Genomic DNA, 14,874 nt, shown 5'->3' with positions numbered 1-14,874 from the left:
ATATGTATGCATATTTTAAATGAAATAAATGAAAAAAACTTGAATCAACAATAAAATTTGTTGATTCAAGTTTTCTTCGTTGTTTGTATTATGTGAAAAATATATGTATTTATATATAAGTTATTAAATACATTTATATGTCTGTGAAAAATATATGCATATCATGAATTTTGGTCTTTTATTTTATCACCATAAATACCAAAACTGCCTTGAGAATCACAGCAAATAACCTCATGAGCGATATGTAGCCACCACTGGTAATACTTTGTTCATGACAAAGTACATCATCTTCAAAATTTACAAAACTTACTCTTGCAATGTGCTAATTAAATATTTAAATTGTTCCACTATATTTATACCTCTTCTATTCAAGATTTTTATCTTTTTTTCCTCTTTCCATTCAAATTCAAATCTAAATGACAGAATTTCACTTGGAGTTTTCTCAAGCAGCTGGGTTGCTCTCAGGTAGCTATAGGGCTTTTTTCTCAGAATATTTCCAGATAGTTATTTTCTGCTTCTAAGGAATAGAAAATTGAATTGACCTTTAAACTTATGGGTTATTTTCTTATCTTCCTTGATGAAAACTACTCTAAATAATCCTTTCCTTTAGTACAATGTATTTTTACAATGTTAAGTTTCATACTTGCTTTCTAAGCTTTTTCAGAAATCAGGTCTCAAATCATACTGCTTCTTGGTAGTTCATGATTTCTATGTGCTGTCACGATAGAAATCAAGTTTTCTATTAATTATACATGGTGCTATACCAGAAATTAGGTGATATGTTAACCCATATTAAAGTTAATTAACTGAGGTCTTGTTATTTGAAGATCAGATAACAGAGATCATGAAGGCAATTCTCAGTTATCTGTTTGCAACCATTTTTAACTAAATGATCTTAGCAATTACTATACATAACCTGATAAAATGAATTTAGTCATACTTACTGTATCTAGAAATTCAACAAACTTAGAGATATAAAACCACCAACAAACACTGGCCATCTGTGAAAATACATCAAATAAAAGCAAAAAAAAAAAGTTACAATCATTTCAAAAGAAGATGAAAATTTAAACTGCAAAAAGTTAAATATTAAGTACATTTTGTTAGTATAAGTCAGTAGTTCCCAACCTTTTTCTCCTTGCATATCCCTTTTAAACCAATTTCTATAAATTGTACCCCTTGTTTTTAAAATAGCTGTTTTTAAATACTACACTTTTGTTCAGTGCCTATCTTAATGTAAAATAGTTTACTTTACTTGTTTTTCTGCCATTACTGATTATTTTTCGTGTACCCCTGAACGGCCCAGCATGTACCTGCCGGGGGTGCGCATACCACCGGTTGGGAACTGTTTAAAATTTTAGTTGTCACCAGAAACAGAATGAGAAATGTTAAAAATCAATATTAAAAGGAATTGAAAATTATCCTATAAGTGCAATGATTCGCTTAAGATACGAGTTTAATAAACAAATAAAAAATTTTCCTTTTTTCTTTTTTCATAAATTAAATGATTTGCATAAAAGAGAAACTTTTTATTAGCTTGTAGTTTCTTATTGTAAAGTGAAATGAAGAGAATTCAAACTATGGCTATAAAATAAGAAATGAGTGGAATATAATTCAGATGACTTTTTTTCTCCATTAGGAACAGTTTCTTTCTCTCATCACTATGGCAATTTAATGGAAACTACGAACATTACTAAGGAATGAAAGTTTAGGGATTCTAATATTTCACTGAAATCCTAGGAAATATGCCCTTTATGGATGCAAGTCAGTAGAGTTGTTGGGCAGGGTCCTAAAATTAGATTCCCATTTCACACATTCCTATTTATTTAAGTTAGAGTTTTTAAGAAAAAAAATTGAAAGATTACAGTGAAAGATTAAGAAAAATCTGTTTCGGTTTGCTGCAGTGAAGTGTTTTGTTCCATTTAATTTCATGGGTATTGTCTGGGATATGGCCTATCAAGCTTGATTTATCCATAGTTGTGGCAAGTTTTGTGGGAATCTGCCAGGAGGCAAAGTCATTGTTGTACATGTTATGAGGTAGCAGTGGAAAACACAAATATTCATTATTATTTATTAGAGTTTTTTACTTTCAATTACAGGGAATCTACACTAGACAAAATGTATAGTCTGTGGGTAACTGCAGTTGGGGATTTTTGTTATTAAACTTAATATTATTATTATATGGGCACCTCCATGGAGTCCAAGGAGACCCAATCTATCAACACAATCTATCACACCTCTTCTTGAACCCATTAACAGACAAAGCCCACAACTGACTCTGGCAACCCATTCCACTCATTTACAACTCTCCAAGCAAAAAATCTAATCCTCACACACACCCTACTAAACACACTTTTATTCAATTTCAAGGGATGACCCCCTTGTTCTGTCCCCTCTAGCCAAGTGCTGAAACATTTCTCCTGCATTTATCTATCCTATAAAATCCTTTAAGCAACTTAATGTTTCTATCATATTCCTCTTTTGCTCCTATCAACCAACTTCTGCAATCACACATCTTCATTCTATCCTCACAGGGAACATTCCACAGGCCACTGACCATCTTGTTCACTCGCCTCATCCCCAAGAAGTCCAGGGGGACCAGATTTGAGTACAGTAGTCCATATGTGGGCATATCAAGGCCTTATAAAGAGGAATAACAACTTCCTTATCTCTACTTGTTAATGTGTTCTTCGATAGCCAAGTAATCTTAAGGGTTACCTTAGCACCCTTAGCAATATGTCCTCTAAACTTTAACTCTGTCTGCCACCACCCCTAAATCTCTAGCTTCATCTATTTCCTGGAGTACAGTGCTATCAATGTGATACATGGTTCGTAATCTACAGTGTCCCAAAAGTCATCATACATAAGAAAAATTAACACTCATATTATATTTTTAATATTTTTTATATTTATATATATATATTTTATACTTTCAGATACCCTAAAAGAATGCTGCTGTCAAAAGAAGAGCTTATTGAAATAATCCTCATGGGTGGTTCAGGGAGCTGTCGCAAGGTTGCAATGGACCTTAACAGAAAACATGGCAAGCACATCACACGACGCTGTTGCCAAACTTATTGAGAAGTTCAAGAAAACTGGAAGTGTTGTGGATCAACAGAGAAGCAGATGTCTACGGACATCCACTGACGAAGGCACAACTGTCGAGATATTGGCAGCGTTTGCAGGGAGTCTGCAAAAAAGCATATGATGATTATCTGCAGAAACCGGTATCAGCAGATCGAGTATCCAGCGAATTTTGAAAAATGGCATCCATACAAAATGCAAATGTTACACCATCTTAGTGAAGACGACCCAAATAAGAGGCTTGAATTTTGTGAATGGACTCTAAAGAAACTGGGCAGAGATATAAACTTCACAGCTGAGATCCTCTTTTTTGATGAAGCCAATTTTTATGTCAATGGAGAAGTCCATCGGCAAAATGCAAGGTGCTGGAAAAGTGATGGTGTGGTGCAGGATATGGGGCAACAGAATTGTTGGACCTGTTTTGTTTGGCACAAATCTTACTGCTAATCTTTATTTAAAGATGCTACAGGATAACATAATGCCATCTCTCTCTCTCTCTTAAATGAAGATGGAGAGTTTCCATCTTATTTTCAAGATAACAGGGCACCACCTCATCATGGTATCAGCATACAGCGATGGTTGGATCAACAGTTTTCACGTTTGCCGCGGCCCCGTGAAATGGCCTGCGAGATCCCCTGATCTTTCCCCACTCAACTTTTACTTGTGGGGCTAGTTAAAAGCCGTGGTGTACAAGGAAAAGATTAGAAACATGGATCATTTAAAGGAATGCATTTGAAATGCAATTACTGGCATAACAACAGATATCTTGGAACATGTTCGCCATGAGTGGGAGAGAAGACTTTGTGTGTGTGTGTGTGTGTGTGTGTGTGTGTGTGTGTGTGTGTGTAGAAAGAGGTGGCCAACAAGTAGAGAATATTTTGTAAATATTTTGTAATGAATATCTTGTAAATAAAGGTACATTTAGCTACAATTTCCCATTTTCCCTATGTATGGCGACTTTTGGGACACCCTGTATTTATCCTAAAATGTAACTTTACATTTCTCGACATTAAACTGCCACCCATTAACTTGTACCCATACTGACAATCTATTTAAATTGTCCTACACATGCTCTCCACATTGCCTTGATTAATCATTACTCTACCTAATTTGGATCATCAGCAAACAACTGAATATTTCCTTTTCAGGTTATTATCTATATCCTTTATGTACGAATTTAAGTACAAATTTATGTACAAGGTTCAGTGCTGGTATTGACCAGCACTGAACCTTGTAGCACACCACTAGTCACCTGCTTTTGCCTCAATTCTGCTCCTCCATATACCACTTTTTGATATTTGTATATCAGCCACCCTTTTATCCACCTAACAAGTATCATATCCATCCCCATTTGTTCTAATTTGGGTAACAGAGTTCCATGTGGTATTCTGTCAAATGCCTTTGCAAAATCCAGTAAAATCATCATGTAGCCATTTCCTTTATCCAACTCAGCTGTTACTGTATTATAAAAAGTTAGTAAATTGCTAAGGCATGAATGACCTTTCACAAAGCCATTTAACCCTCATACAGTATCATATTTTTATCTACCCATTCTTGAATTCTCTTTTTTACAAATTTTTTTTGGTACTTTTACCACCATGCCTGAGATACTGATTGGTCTATAATTTGCTACTGCAGTCTTAGAACCTCATTTATGCAAGGGAATTATTTTGCCTGCTTTCAATTTCGTTGGAACTCTACCACAGCTGAGACTTAAATTAAAGAGCCTAGTCAGAGGCATTGCCAGTTCTCTTGCACATTTTTGCAAAACTTAAGCTGATATCCTATTTAATCTCACAGTTGTATTTAGATTGAGATTCTGCAATATTCTAAAACCTCCAATTCATACATCTCTGTTCCCGCATTAGTGTCTGTCATATAGGCTAAAGCAGTAACCTCACTAGGATGATATGCTCTTGCAAAGTGGTCACTCAATAACTCAACTATTTTATCTGCTTCTGTCCTCGTGATCATCATCACTCATTAAGTTTAATCTTCCATACTCATTCTTCCTCTTACTTGTCACATAACGAAAGAAATTTTTAGGATTTCCTTTGGCCTGCTGGGTAGATTCATTTCATAATCTGATTTTGCCTACCTTGCTATGCTGGTAACCTTTCTCTTTGTATACCCTCCATGGCATTTTCTTCTTCTGCAGCTCGTGCTTAATGATATTACTCATTCATCTAATTCCTACCTGATTAACCCTCCGTATCTTAGGTATACAACCAAATACTGCTTACTCTAGATGACCCTTAATTAAATCCCATGCACACTAACATCTTTACCCAGCAGTGTTTTATGCCATGGTACAGATTTAAGCTTCTTCCTAAGCATGTCATAATCATCTGCCATATAGTTCCACAAATACCACATTTTTATAAAATATTCCTCATGTTTTACAATCTCCCAAGTCAAGACTGCATGGTCACTTTCACCAATTATAGGTAATGTTGTCACCTAGCTATCTGACCCTCCCAATACTTTACCACCCCTAGTCCCCTCCATCACATGCTGCCTTAAGAAATTATCTCTTAGCAGTTATATAAATTCTATTTCCTTCCTGCCATGTGATATTTTTTCCTTCCAGTCTATATCTCCATAGTTGAAGTCCTCCATAATAATCACTCGACCTGTACTCATTGTGCTAATTTGCTGATGCATGTCTTCCAGATCATCTGTGGAACTTTCTGGTGTATATCAACAATCAACTGTATATTTTGACTTACTGGCTTAATATGACAATAGATGCCTTCAAATGAACAGTCACCCTCCCGCCTGTCTCCTATTTTATATTTCAATATAGTTTTTAGTATTCTTTGTGCAGTGTGTAAATAATGGCAATAGCTGCAGCTCAGTTTGCTAATGGCTTATCACTAAGCCCTCCCACCCCATTTAAGGACTACATTTTACACAGCATAGTACAGATTTTGTGGTATGCGGTACTTGGCAGTTAGATATGTGGCAGGTGAAAGATTGTGGAGTGCATGTCTGCAGAAAATGTAGAAGATGGGAAGAACTTTGTGATTTAGATATTAGCATAACGGACCTTGGCAGTGTTATGTCAGAAATGGAGGGAGAGAGTGGAATGTGAATGAAAATAATAAAAGCAGGGAATGTAGTAGGTGAAATATCATGAAGTTTTCGAAGATGGTGATAATTGGGAAGATAAATGTTGAGGGTAGCTAGCTTGCAGAGAGAGAGAGAGAGAGAGAGAGAGAGAGAGAGATGTAGAAATGATAGCATGGGAGAGATTAAGAGAACCAGTAAAAGAAGAGGGTATAAAAGAAATGCAAGACAGTGCTGGAATCAGGGATGGATAGATGACAGGAAAACACATAAGCGGGAGAGCAAAGAAAGAAAGAAAGTATTAGAGGAGAGAGGGATGTAGGTGAGCAAGAAAGAAAGAGAGTGGTAAGAGGTGTGATGTATGGAGACTACATGATCCATGGTGTATAAGATAGAATGCCAGGAGTGTCTGTCTGGAGGAAAGACAGATAGTGTGACTATGGCAATTAAGCATGGTGAAAGGGTGGATGAGATGACTGTGATGGTGGGTATGAATGACTGAAAGGAAGTTGGATGGGTGTGAATCAGGTGGCAAGAGATCTGAAGTTCTTGCCTGTAGTTGTACAATAGACTGAGCAGAGGAAGATAGTGAGTGTGTTGCCCAGGTATGATAATGCATAGCTGTGGAGAAGAGCATCAATAATGAATAATACAATAGCCAGAATGTGTCAAAACAGAGGTTTGGAATATGTGGATGCTTGGAGGACATTTGAGAACAGAAAGGAACTATATGCAAGAAACAGCTTGCATTTGAATGAGGAAAGACATAAGCACCTGGAGAGAATGCTGTTCTCTAAACAAATCAGTGTAGCAATGCAAGGAAACTAGAATTATCAGGGTGGATGGTAGCAGGGATGGCCATTTGTGGGAATAGGCATTTGGGAGAAGGATGCAGTATAAAAAATGCTGCAATTTTTTATACTAATCTCTTGCCAGGAATATTTGGGATAAAGGAAATGAATTGGTGGTGCTGATAGCATCAGCCTGTCCAAATATTATTGGGATCAATGAGACATGGTTGACAGAACATGATATACTGACAGGAATAGAAGTAGCAGGATATAGCATTTTTGCAATGTCACTAATAGTTTTGAAAGCATATCGTGTAAGATAGAGGTGGGCAGGACAGGATGTTTAGTGGGGGTTGCTACAAGCCAGGGAGCATAGAAGATAAAGAGCAGATTTTACACACTTGAGCTTGGCAAGTGCAAAGAATGATTGTTATTGGAGATTTTAACTACAGCAGTATAAACTGGGAAGGGGAAACTATGTAGTAGTAGTAGTAAGGGATTAGAATTTCTGGAATTCTTGAGGGACAAATGTCTTAGACATCATATAATAGAAGGAACATGAAGTTAAAGAGTTTTAGATTTGGTCACAGCATCAGATCTGATTATAACTGAAAATGACATCTTCCCTCCCCCTCCTCCCCCCAGTTGGAGAGAGAGTGACCATGTGGGTTTGATTTAGAAGATGAACAGACATGCAGGAGTATCAAAGAAAGGAATATATGTGGAATTATAATGCAGGTGATCACAATAGTCTTAGATATCAACTTGAGGAATTGGAAGGGTGAGATATCAGTGCTTGAGAACTTGAAGGAATATTTATTAGCAGCGATAGCACATTGTATACCTCAAGTGAAGAAGAGAACACAATTTGGTGAGTGGATGACAAACAACATCAAACAGGAACTGTAGGTAAAAAAAAAGACGTTATGGAAGAGATATAACAATGATGGATGGAGAGCAGATGCATGAAGAATATGAGACTCAGACTAGGACAGTGACTAGTATGGTAAGGAAGGCAAAACTGGAATATGAGAAGAGATTAGCCCTGAGATCCAAAGAAAATCCTAAATTTTTTCGTTATGTGGCCAGTAGGAGGAGAAATGACTGTAGAAGAATAACGTTGTTGGATAAAAATGGGAATAAAGTGGCTGATGCAGAGGGCATAATGGAGTTGTTCAATGAACACTTGATTGGGGTATTTAATCCTAGAGAAGTAGGTTTTAGTACTAGAGGGATAGGGTAGGCTCGAGGTATCAGAAGTGCAAAAAAGAGAGTGTATGTCAAATATTGAGTACTCTGGATATCAATAAGTGGGACTGGGATAATATGCTCAGTTGACCTGGCTTTTTAATGAAAGTCTGGCCATGGAAAAGGTGCCCAAGGAGTGGAAGGAGGGTAATATAGTGCCATTGCATAAGGGTGGTAGCAGACTGGAAATATCAAACTATAGACCAGTTTATTCCATCAGTAGTTGTTAAGATTTTGGAGAAATTAGTGAGGGATCATACACAGGGTTGTGCAGATGAGGGTAATGTTATATGTGAGAGGCAGCATAGATTTGTTAATGGGTGCTTTTGCTTTAGTAATATGATTGCCTTTTCTAATAAAGTGAAAAGGGCAATTGATGAGGGAAAGGAATATTCTGTTATTATTATTTTTTTCTTTATTTTACAAAGGCATTTTACAGGGTACCACATGATAAACTGACATTTAAGTTGTAGCACATGGATTTATATGTTAAGTTCGTGAACTGGATTTGGGATTGGCTATCTGATAAGTATCAGAAAATTGTGTATGGGGGGAGAGCTGTATCAAGGAGGCAGAAGGTTAATAGTGAGGTCCTGCAGGGCTCAGTACTGGGATCTGTATTGTTTAACCTTTATATCAATGGATTGCAGGGGATATTCAGTTGTTTGCAGACGATGTGAAGCTAGGAAGGGTTAGTATTTATTAGTGCAGATGTGGTAGCCCTGCAAGAGGATTTGGATAACTGGACAGATGGGCAAATGAATGGGATTGACAGTTTAATGCAGCTAAATGTAAAGATTTGATGTTTGGGATACATCGATGGGAAGCAGCATACTCTGTACTCTGTTGTAAGAATTGTACTGAGGGGGGAGGCTAGTGATCTGAGGGGTGGTTATTGAAAGAAATCTAAATTAGGTTTAAAAAGTGAGAGGAAGATATCAGGACTGTACAATATTATAAGGATAGGCTGAGGGAATGTGGACTACGGAGTCTGGAAGATAAGAAATGCGATATGATTGAGACTTTTAAATTGTTGAGAGGTAGTTATATAGGGGTGTTAAACTGTTCTACCAATGAAAGATCTTCCCAATCGGGAGATCTTTTGTTTAGTGGAACAGTGGGAAAGAGCAAAGACAAGGGGGCCATCCCTGGAATTTATGAAAGGAAGATTGTGAACAAGAAGGTAAGGAGTGGTTTCTTTGCTCGGAGGATGATTGAACCATGGAATGCATTGCCTGATAGAGTGGTGAGAGTATGAATAGTCAATGGGTTCAAGAAGTGGTCTGATAGACTGTGTTTTCTAGGGCTTCACACGATGAGTCTTGTGACTCCATGGAAGCCTGAATTATAATAATAATTTTTTTTTTATCTTTGTGTGTATATGTGCATTTGAAAGTATTTTCCTGTAAGTAAGAAGAAATGACACTGATCCAATGGGGCTGAACTTTCTTGCTTCTGTAAGCTTGCTATGAAGAGCCAGATTTTGCTTAGAGAAACACACACAAAAATACTTCCACAACTACAGTCAGACATGACAGACAATTCTATGGGAGCTACCAATGAAATCAAACTTCTGTAAACTATGGTGCCCCATTGTAGGCAATTTTAAACATGACTTTCTAGAGTCTTTAGTTCCTTATAAAAATTATCGTAACTGAAATAAATATGGATACATGAAACTTTCGTTAACACCCAGGAAGGATAGATACTTTTCCAAGAACGTTAGGCTCCATGCCTAACCATTTTTACTTCCTTTAGTGTTTCCTGTGTGCATACTACAATCATACACATACACTGATGATCTCTGATGATGGAGAGGAGAAGTCCGACCACACCTCCTTGCCCCCCCCCCCCAGACCCTTGAAGCTCTTGACCAACTTTCTTAAGGTCCTATTTCAAGGTGACTAATGTGGCAGCGGCATCCAATTTTCCAATGAAGAGTCATAGAAAGATATCAACCAATGCTACCGTGTCCGGGGCTGCAGTCCGGGCTCCTGATGATAAACATGCTACGAGGACTCATATTAACATTTTGCAACTCAATATTAATGGTACTCAGAGAAAAATGGATGAACTTAAATACATGCTTTACAAAAACAATATCCATATAGCTTGTCTACAAGAAACAAAACTGAACAAAAATCTGAACTTCAGCATCAAAGGATACACAGTTCTTAGGAAGGATAGAGAGGAAAGAGCAGGTGGTGAGCATGCTATCCTTTTGAATACCCCAGAAATCAAATTCAAAGAAATCACTCTAAATCAATATTTAAATAATAACAGTTCGACGGAAGCTCAAGCTGTTGAAATACACCTACCAAACCATTCTATTTCAATCATAAACGTCTACCACCCTGATAATACAAATATTGATACAGACACCACTGAAAAGCTAAGCCAATCTCCAACTGATACAACCTTTATACTTGGTGACCTAAATGCAAAAAGCCCAATGTGGGGCTCCCTCGATTTAGACCATAAAGGTCAACAATTGGAAGATCTCTTTACAGATTTGGAACTCACAACACTCAACAATGGACAGAGCACCTATCTCTCTAAATCTGCTGGAACTGAATCTGCTACTGACATCACAGCATTGCATCAAGTGCACAATGGAAAATTTTGGGAAATGCCATCAGTGACCACAGACCCATAATAACAACACTAAACTTAAAGATTGATCAAGAACAGCAAATGAAAAGGACATGGAACTTCAGAAAAGCTGACTGGACAAGGTTTGCTCAAATCTTGGAGAGCCTCTGTCAAGATGAACCTGTCTCTGGAAACCTTGACAGAAAATTACAAATCCTTACTTCACACATCAGCAAAGCTGCCAAAGCAACAATACCAAGAGGCAACCGGAAAATACCTGGATATCATACTGGAAAGATCACAATATTGATTCAATGATTACAGAAAGAGACAATATCAATGAACAATTCAGAATTAATAAAACTGATGAATACAGAAAGAAATTAATGGACATAACACACAAAATAGAGCAGGAAATTTGGAATCAAGAGAAATGGGCAGAGCCTCTTTGCAGTAACCTGGATCCAAGAAAAGACAGCCAACATTGGAACATTATTAGAATCCTAGACAACAATATCAAAAAAGAGAGCCAACAGAAAACAAACTTCATAAATGCTGGGAAACAGGCTATTACAGATCAAGAAATTGCAAACACACTGGCAAAAACCTATTCAAACAACTCCACACTTCAGTATAACAGAGAGGACAAGACCCTCAATAAACTCTCAAGTAAAATACTAAAACAAGCACGAGTTGCCGGTGTTGTACTGCCTTACCCCAGTAAGGCAGTACAACACCATATTCAGTCCTGAAGATATTTTCAGGTGCAAACTTTGTTTGCTCACACTTGGATAAAGGATTAAACTAAGTATGTATATTATTTCTGGGAAAACTCCCATGTTACTCCTCTTAATAAACTATTATAATTACGGCTATTTTGCCTGCTTCAGTTTAGGAGTGCCCCAACATAAAATTGAGGTCACAACCACGACCAATAGGCGATAACACAAACACTTCAAAAACAGAAGCACCTACCCGACCTGACATAGCATCCACTTTCCCAATGTGTTCAGATGACGACTGAGAATAGTCGAAACGGACCGCACCCCTTTTAATTTTCAGGGGCACTCCTAAACTGAAGCAGGCAAAATAGCCGTAATTATAATAATGGATTAAACTAAATTTATTAAAGAACATACCGAACTAATGACATCTTTTCCAAAGAATTTACACTAAGTGAACAACTAAATTCATCAATTGAGAAAACTGCACCTAATAAATCCCCTGGTAATGATCTTATCTTTGGTTATATGGTTAAACATCTTGGTTGGCAAAAATGCCACAGAACAACTACTGGACATTCTCAATACCTCTTGGCGAACAGGCAAACTTCCAAAAGAATGGAAAAAAATCAGTTATTGTACCCATCCTGAAACCTGACAAAAATGCTGCAAAATGTCAAAGCTATAGACCTATCGCATTAACTAGCATACTCTGTAAAATTACTGAAAGAATCATACACTCCAGGCTTATGCACTGGCTGACAAAAAATAAGAAAATCAACTACTACCAGACTGCCTATAGAGCTTGTCATTCGACAACAGATCAATTATTCCACTTCTGCCAAACAATAATAGACTCATTTCAGGAAAAACCAACAAAAAAGACAACTGCCATTTTCCTTGATATGACTGCTGCTTTCGATCATGTTTGGATCAAAAAATTAATACAAACAGTACATTATATTGGAATTAGAGGAAATGCTTTAATCTGGATTGCTGATTTCATTAGAGGAAGAAAGATCAAAGTCAGAATCAATGCAGCAATATCAAGAGAGCAGAGAACCTAGGCTGGTGTTCCCCAGGGCTCAGTACTCAGTCCCTTATTATTCCTTTTATATGTCAATTACATTCATCCCTACCTTACAGAAGACACAAAAGTAGAATGCTATGCAGATGATATAGCCATCTGGCACACTGGGGTGAAAATCAAAGAATCAGAGGAGATTCTAAACAAATCCATGAGAGGATTAGAAAAATGGTCAGATGAACTTAAACTCAAAATCAACCCAGACAAAACAAAACTAAGCACCTTTAGTACAGACAGGAAAAATAAACATTCCTACAATCCCAAAGTCATGATCAATAACAAGCTAATTGAAAAAGTCACAAATCCAAAATACCTTGGTATTACACTTGATCAGGAATTACGTTTTGCACAACACATCTCTAACACTTCCAACAGAGCTCTAAAAAAATTAAATATACTGAAAAGGCTTTGTGGAACAAATTGTGGTGCAAAGCCAAAAATCCTCAAAACTATTTTTTTTTCTTTCTCCCGTAGTACTAAATGGACAATTGGGTCATTCATGGCTGGTAGGTGATAGTCTTGGTTAGCCTCCTCCAATCATCTCAGTCTCTTGTTCGTGATGTCAGCTGAGAAAGGGAGGAATTTGTCCATTTTTTGATGTTATCAGTCCATTTTAATCGAGGTCAGCCCCTAACCCTTGGTCCCGGAACGATTCCTTCTAGTGCTTGCTTTGGAATGCCATTAGCCCTCTCCACATGTCCGAACCATTTCATCTGTCTTCTTCTGATGACTGTCAGAATATTTTCCTTTTCTCCCATCTATTGATTCAATCAGTTTTCAGACATTTTCATTAGTTTCATGAGCGGTATAGGGGATTCTCAAAAGTCTTCTCTAAGTTTTATTTCAAAAGACAGGAGTCTCCTCTCATCTTCCTTCAATAAAGTCCAGGCCTCACAACCATACAAGAGGACAGAATTCACTAAGGTATCAATTAGTCTTAGTCTGGTTGTGATTGCTATTCTGTTATCTCCCCACAATGGTTTTAACTTTTGTAGGGCCATGGTTGCCTTAGCAATTCGGCATTTAATGTCAGTTTTTGAACGACCATCTTGACTCAAAGTGCTTCCTAGATAAGTGAACTTGTTTACATTCTCAATTTGTTTATTGCCAATTTGTATCTTTAAGAAATAAAAATTTTTTTGTAGGTTTATGTACAAAACTACTTACACTACACTAATAAGGCCAATAATGGAATATGCAGCACCTATCTGGTCACCTTCGGACTCATTGGTAAAGGAAAAATTAGACAAAATACAAGCAAAAGCATCCAAGATTATCATTGGTGCAGTCTCATCTACTAACAACATCAGATCCCAACAGAAATGTGGGCTTGACCTGCTGGAGGACAGACGAAAATTTGCCACCATAAAATTCATAAATAATATCAGAAGCTACCAAAGCGATCATATCTCCCTCAAAACTTATGAACATTGGAATCAAAAATGCAGACTTCACAGATCATCAACTTTACAATATGATGACACTATCAAGAAAGAAATAGGTCTTGATCAGCTAAATGCCCACATAAGCATAAACCTCTATTTTCCAGTTTCTTTACCTTCAAATACTTCCATAAATCTAAGCCTTACCAACTCTGTACAAAAAAAAACAGAACCAAAAGAAATGCTCAAAGAAAAAGGCCTAAATACTATCAACCTTCTTTCATCTGACAAACAGGTTATTTGTTATACTGATGGATCGTCAGACACCAATATGATTAATGGAGGTGCTGGTGTTCTCCTTCTACTCCCAAAAGGTGAAAAACTCTCAATAAAAGTTGGATCTGGGAGAATAACTTCCAATTTTACCAGCAAACTTTACACAATAAATAAAGCACTTGAAGCCTACTTAAAATTATCATCATCTCAACAATCTGAGGGAATTATAATTTACAGTGACTCAAGATCAGCTATGGAGGCAATCAAAAATGGCAATACCAAGCTCACACAAGACATCCGTAAACTCTTAAATCAACTAAAGTGTTTAGGAAAAAGTTGCATTTTACAATGGATTCCTGCTCATGTAGGCATCGATTACAATGAATCAGCTGATAAATTAGGCAAAAGAGGTCAGAGAACTCAATCAAGAAACTCACATGATAACTCTTGCTGATGTTTATGCACTAGCAAAAGCTAAACTAATTCCACTGAGATCAGTGATACAACATCAAATTCCCAAAATCAATGCTGACAGAAAGACCTCCACCACGATAGCAAGACTACGAACAGGACATTATAGAGGAATGAAGATCAATACAGATGATATGAGAACATATAGAAAC

General features: G+C 37.0%; 1 protein-coding gene across 1 annotated transcript in view; it reads right to left on the bottom strand.

Moving 5' to 3' along the window:
* The window catches only part of LOC150096667 (very long chain fatty acid elongase AAEL008004-like), a 135,022-nt gene that overhangs the window by 50,279 nt on the left and 69,869 nt on the right, over positions 1-14,874 (bottom strand). Inside the window, exon 4 of the mRNA XM_090407819.1 lies at positions 945-1,001. Coding sequence (XP_090263945.1) covers positions 945-1,001 — 57 coding nt within the window. The remainder of the gene's footprint in view (positions 1-944; positions 1,002-14,874) is intronic.

This window comes from Typopeltis vanoorti, chromosome 18, assembly GCF_054136105.1.
Source record: "Typopeltis vanoorti isolate ZY-2024b chromosome 18, IOZ_Tvanoo_1.0, whole genome shotgun sequence".
NCBI classification, from domain to species: domain Eukaryota; kingdom Metazoa; phylum Arthropoda; class Arachnida; order Uropygi; family Thelyphonidae; genus Typopeltis; species Typopeltis vanoorti.
Note: the sequence above shows the minus strand (reverse complement) of the source record. Positions and strands in the feature narration are given on the sequence as shown.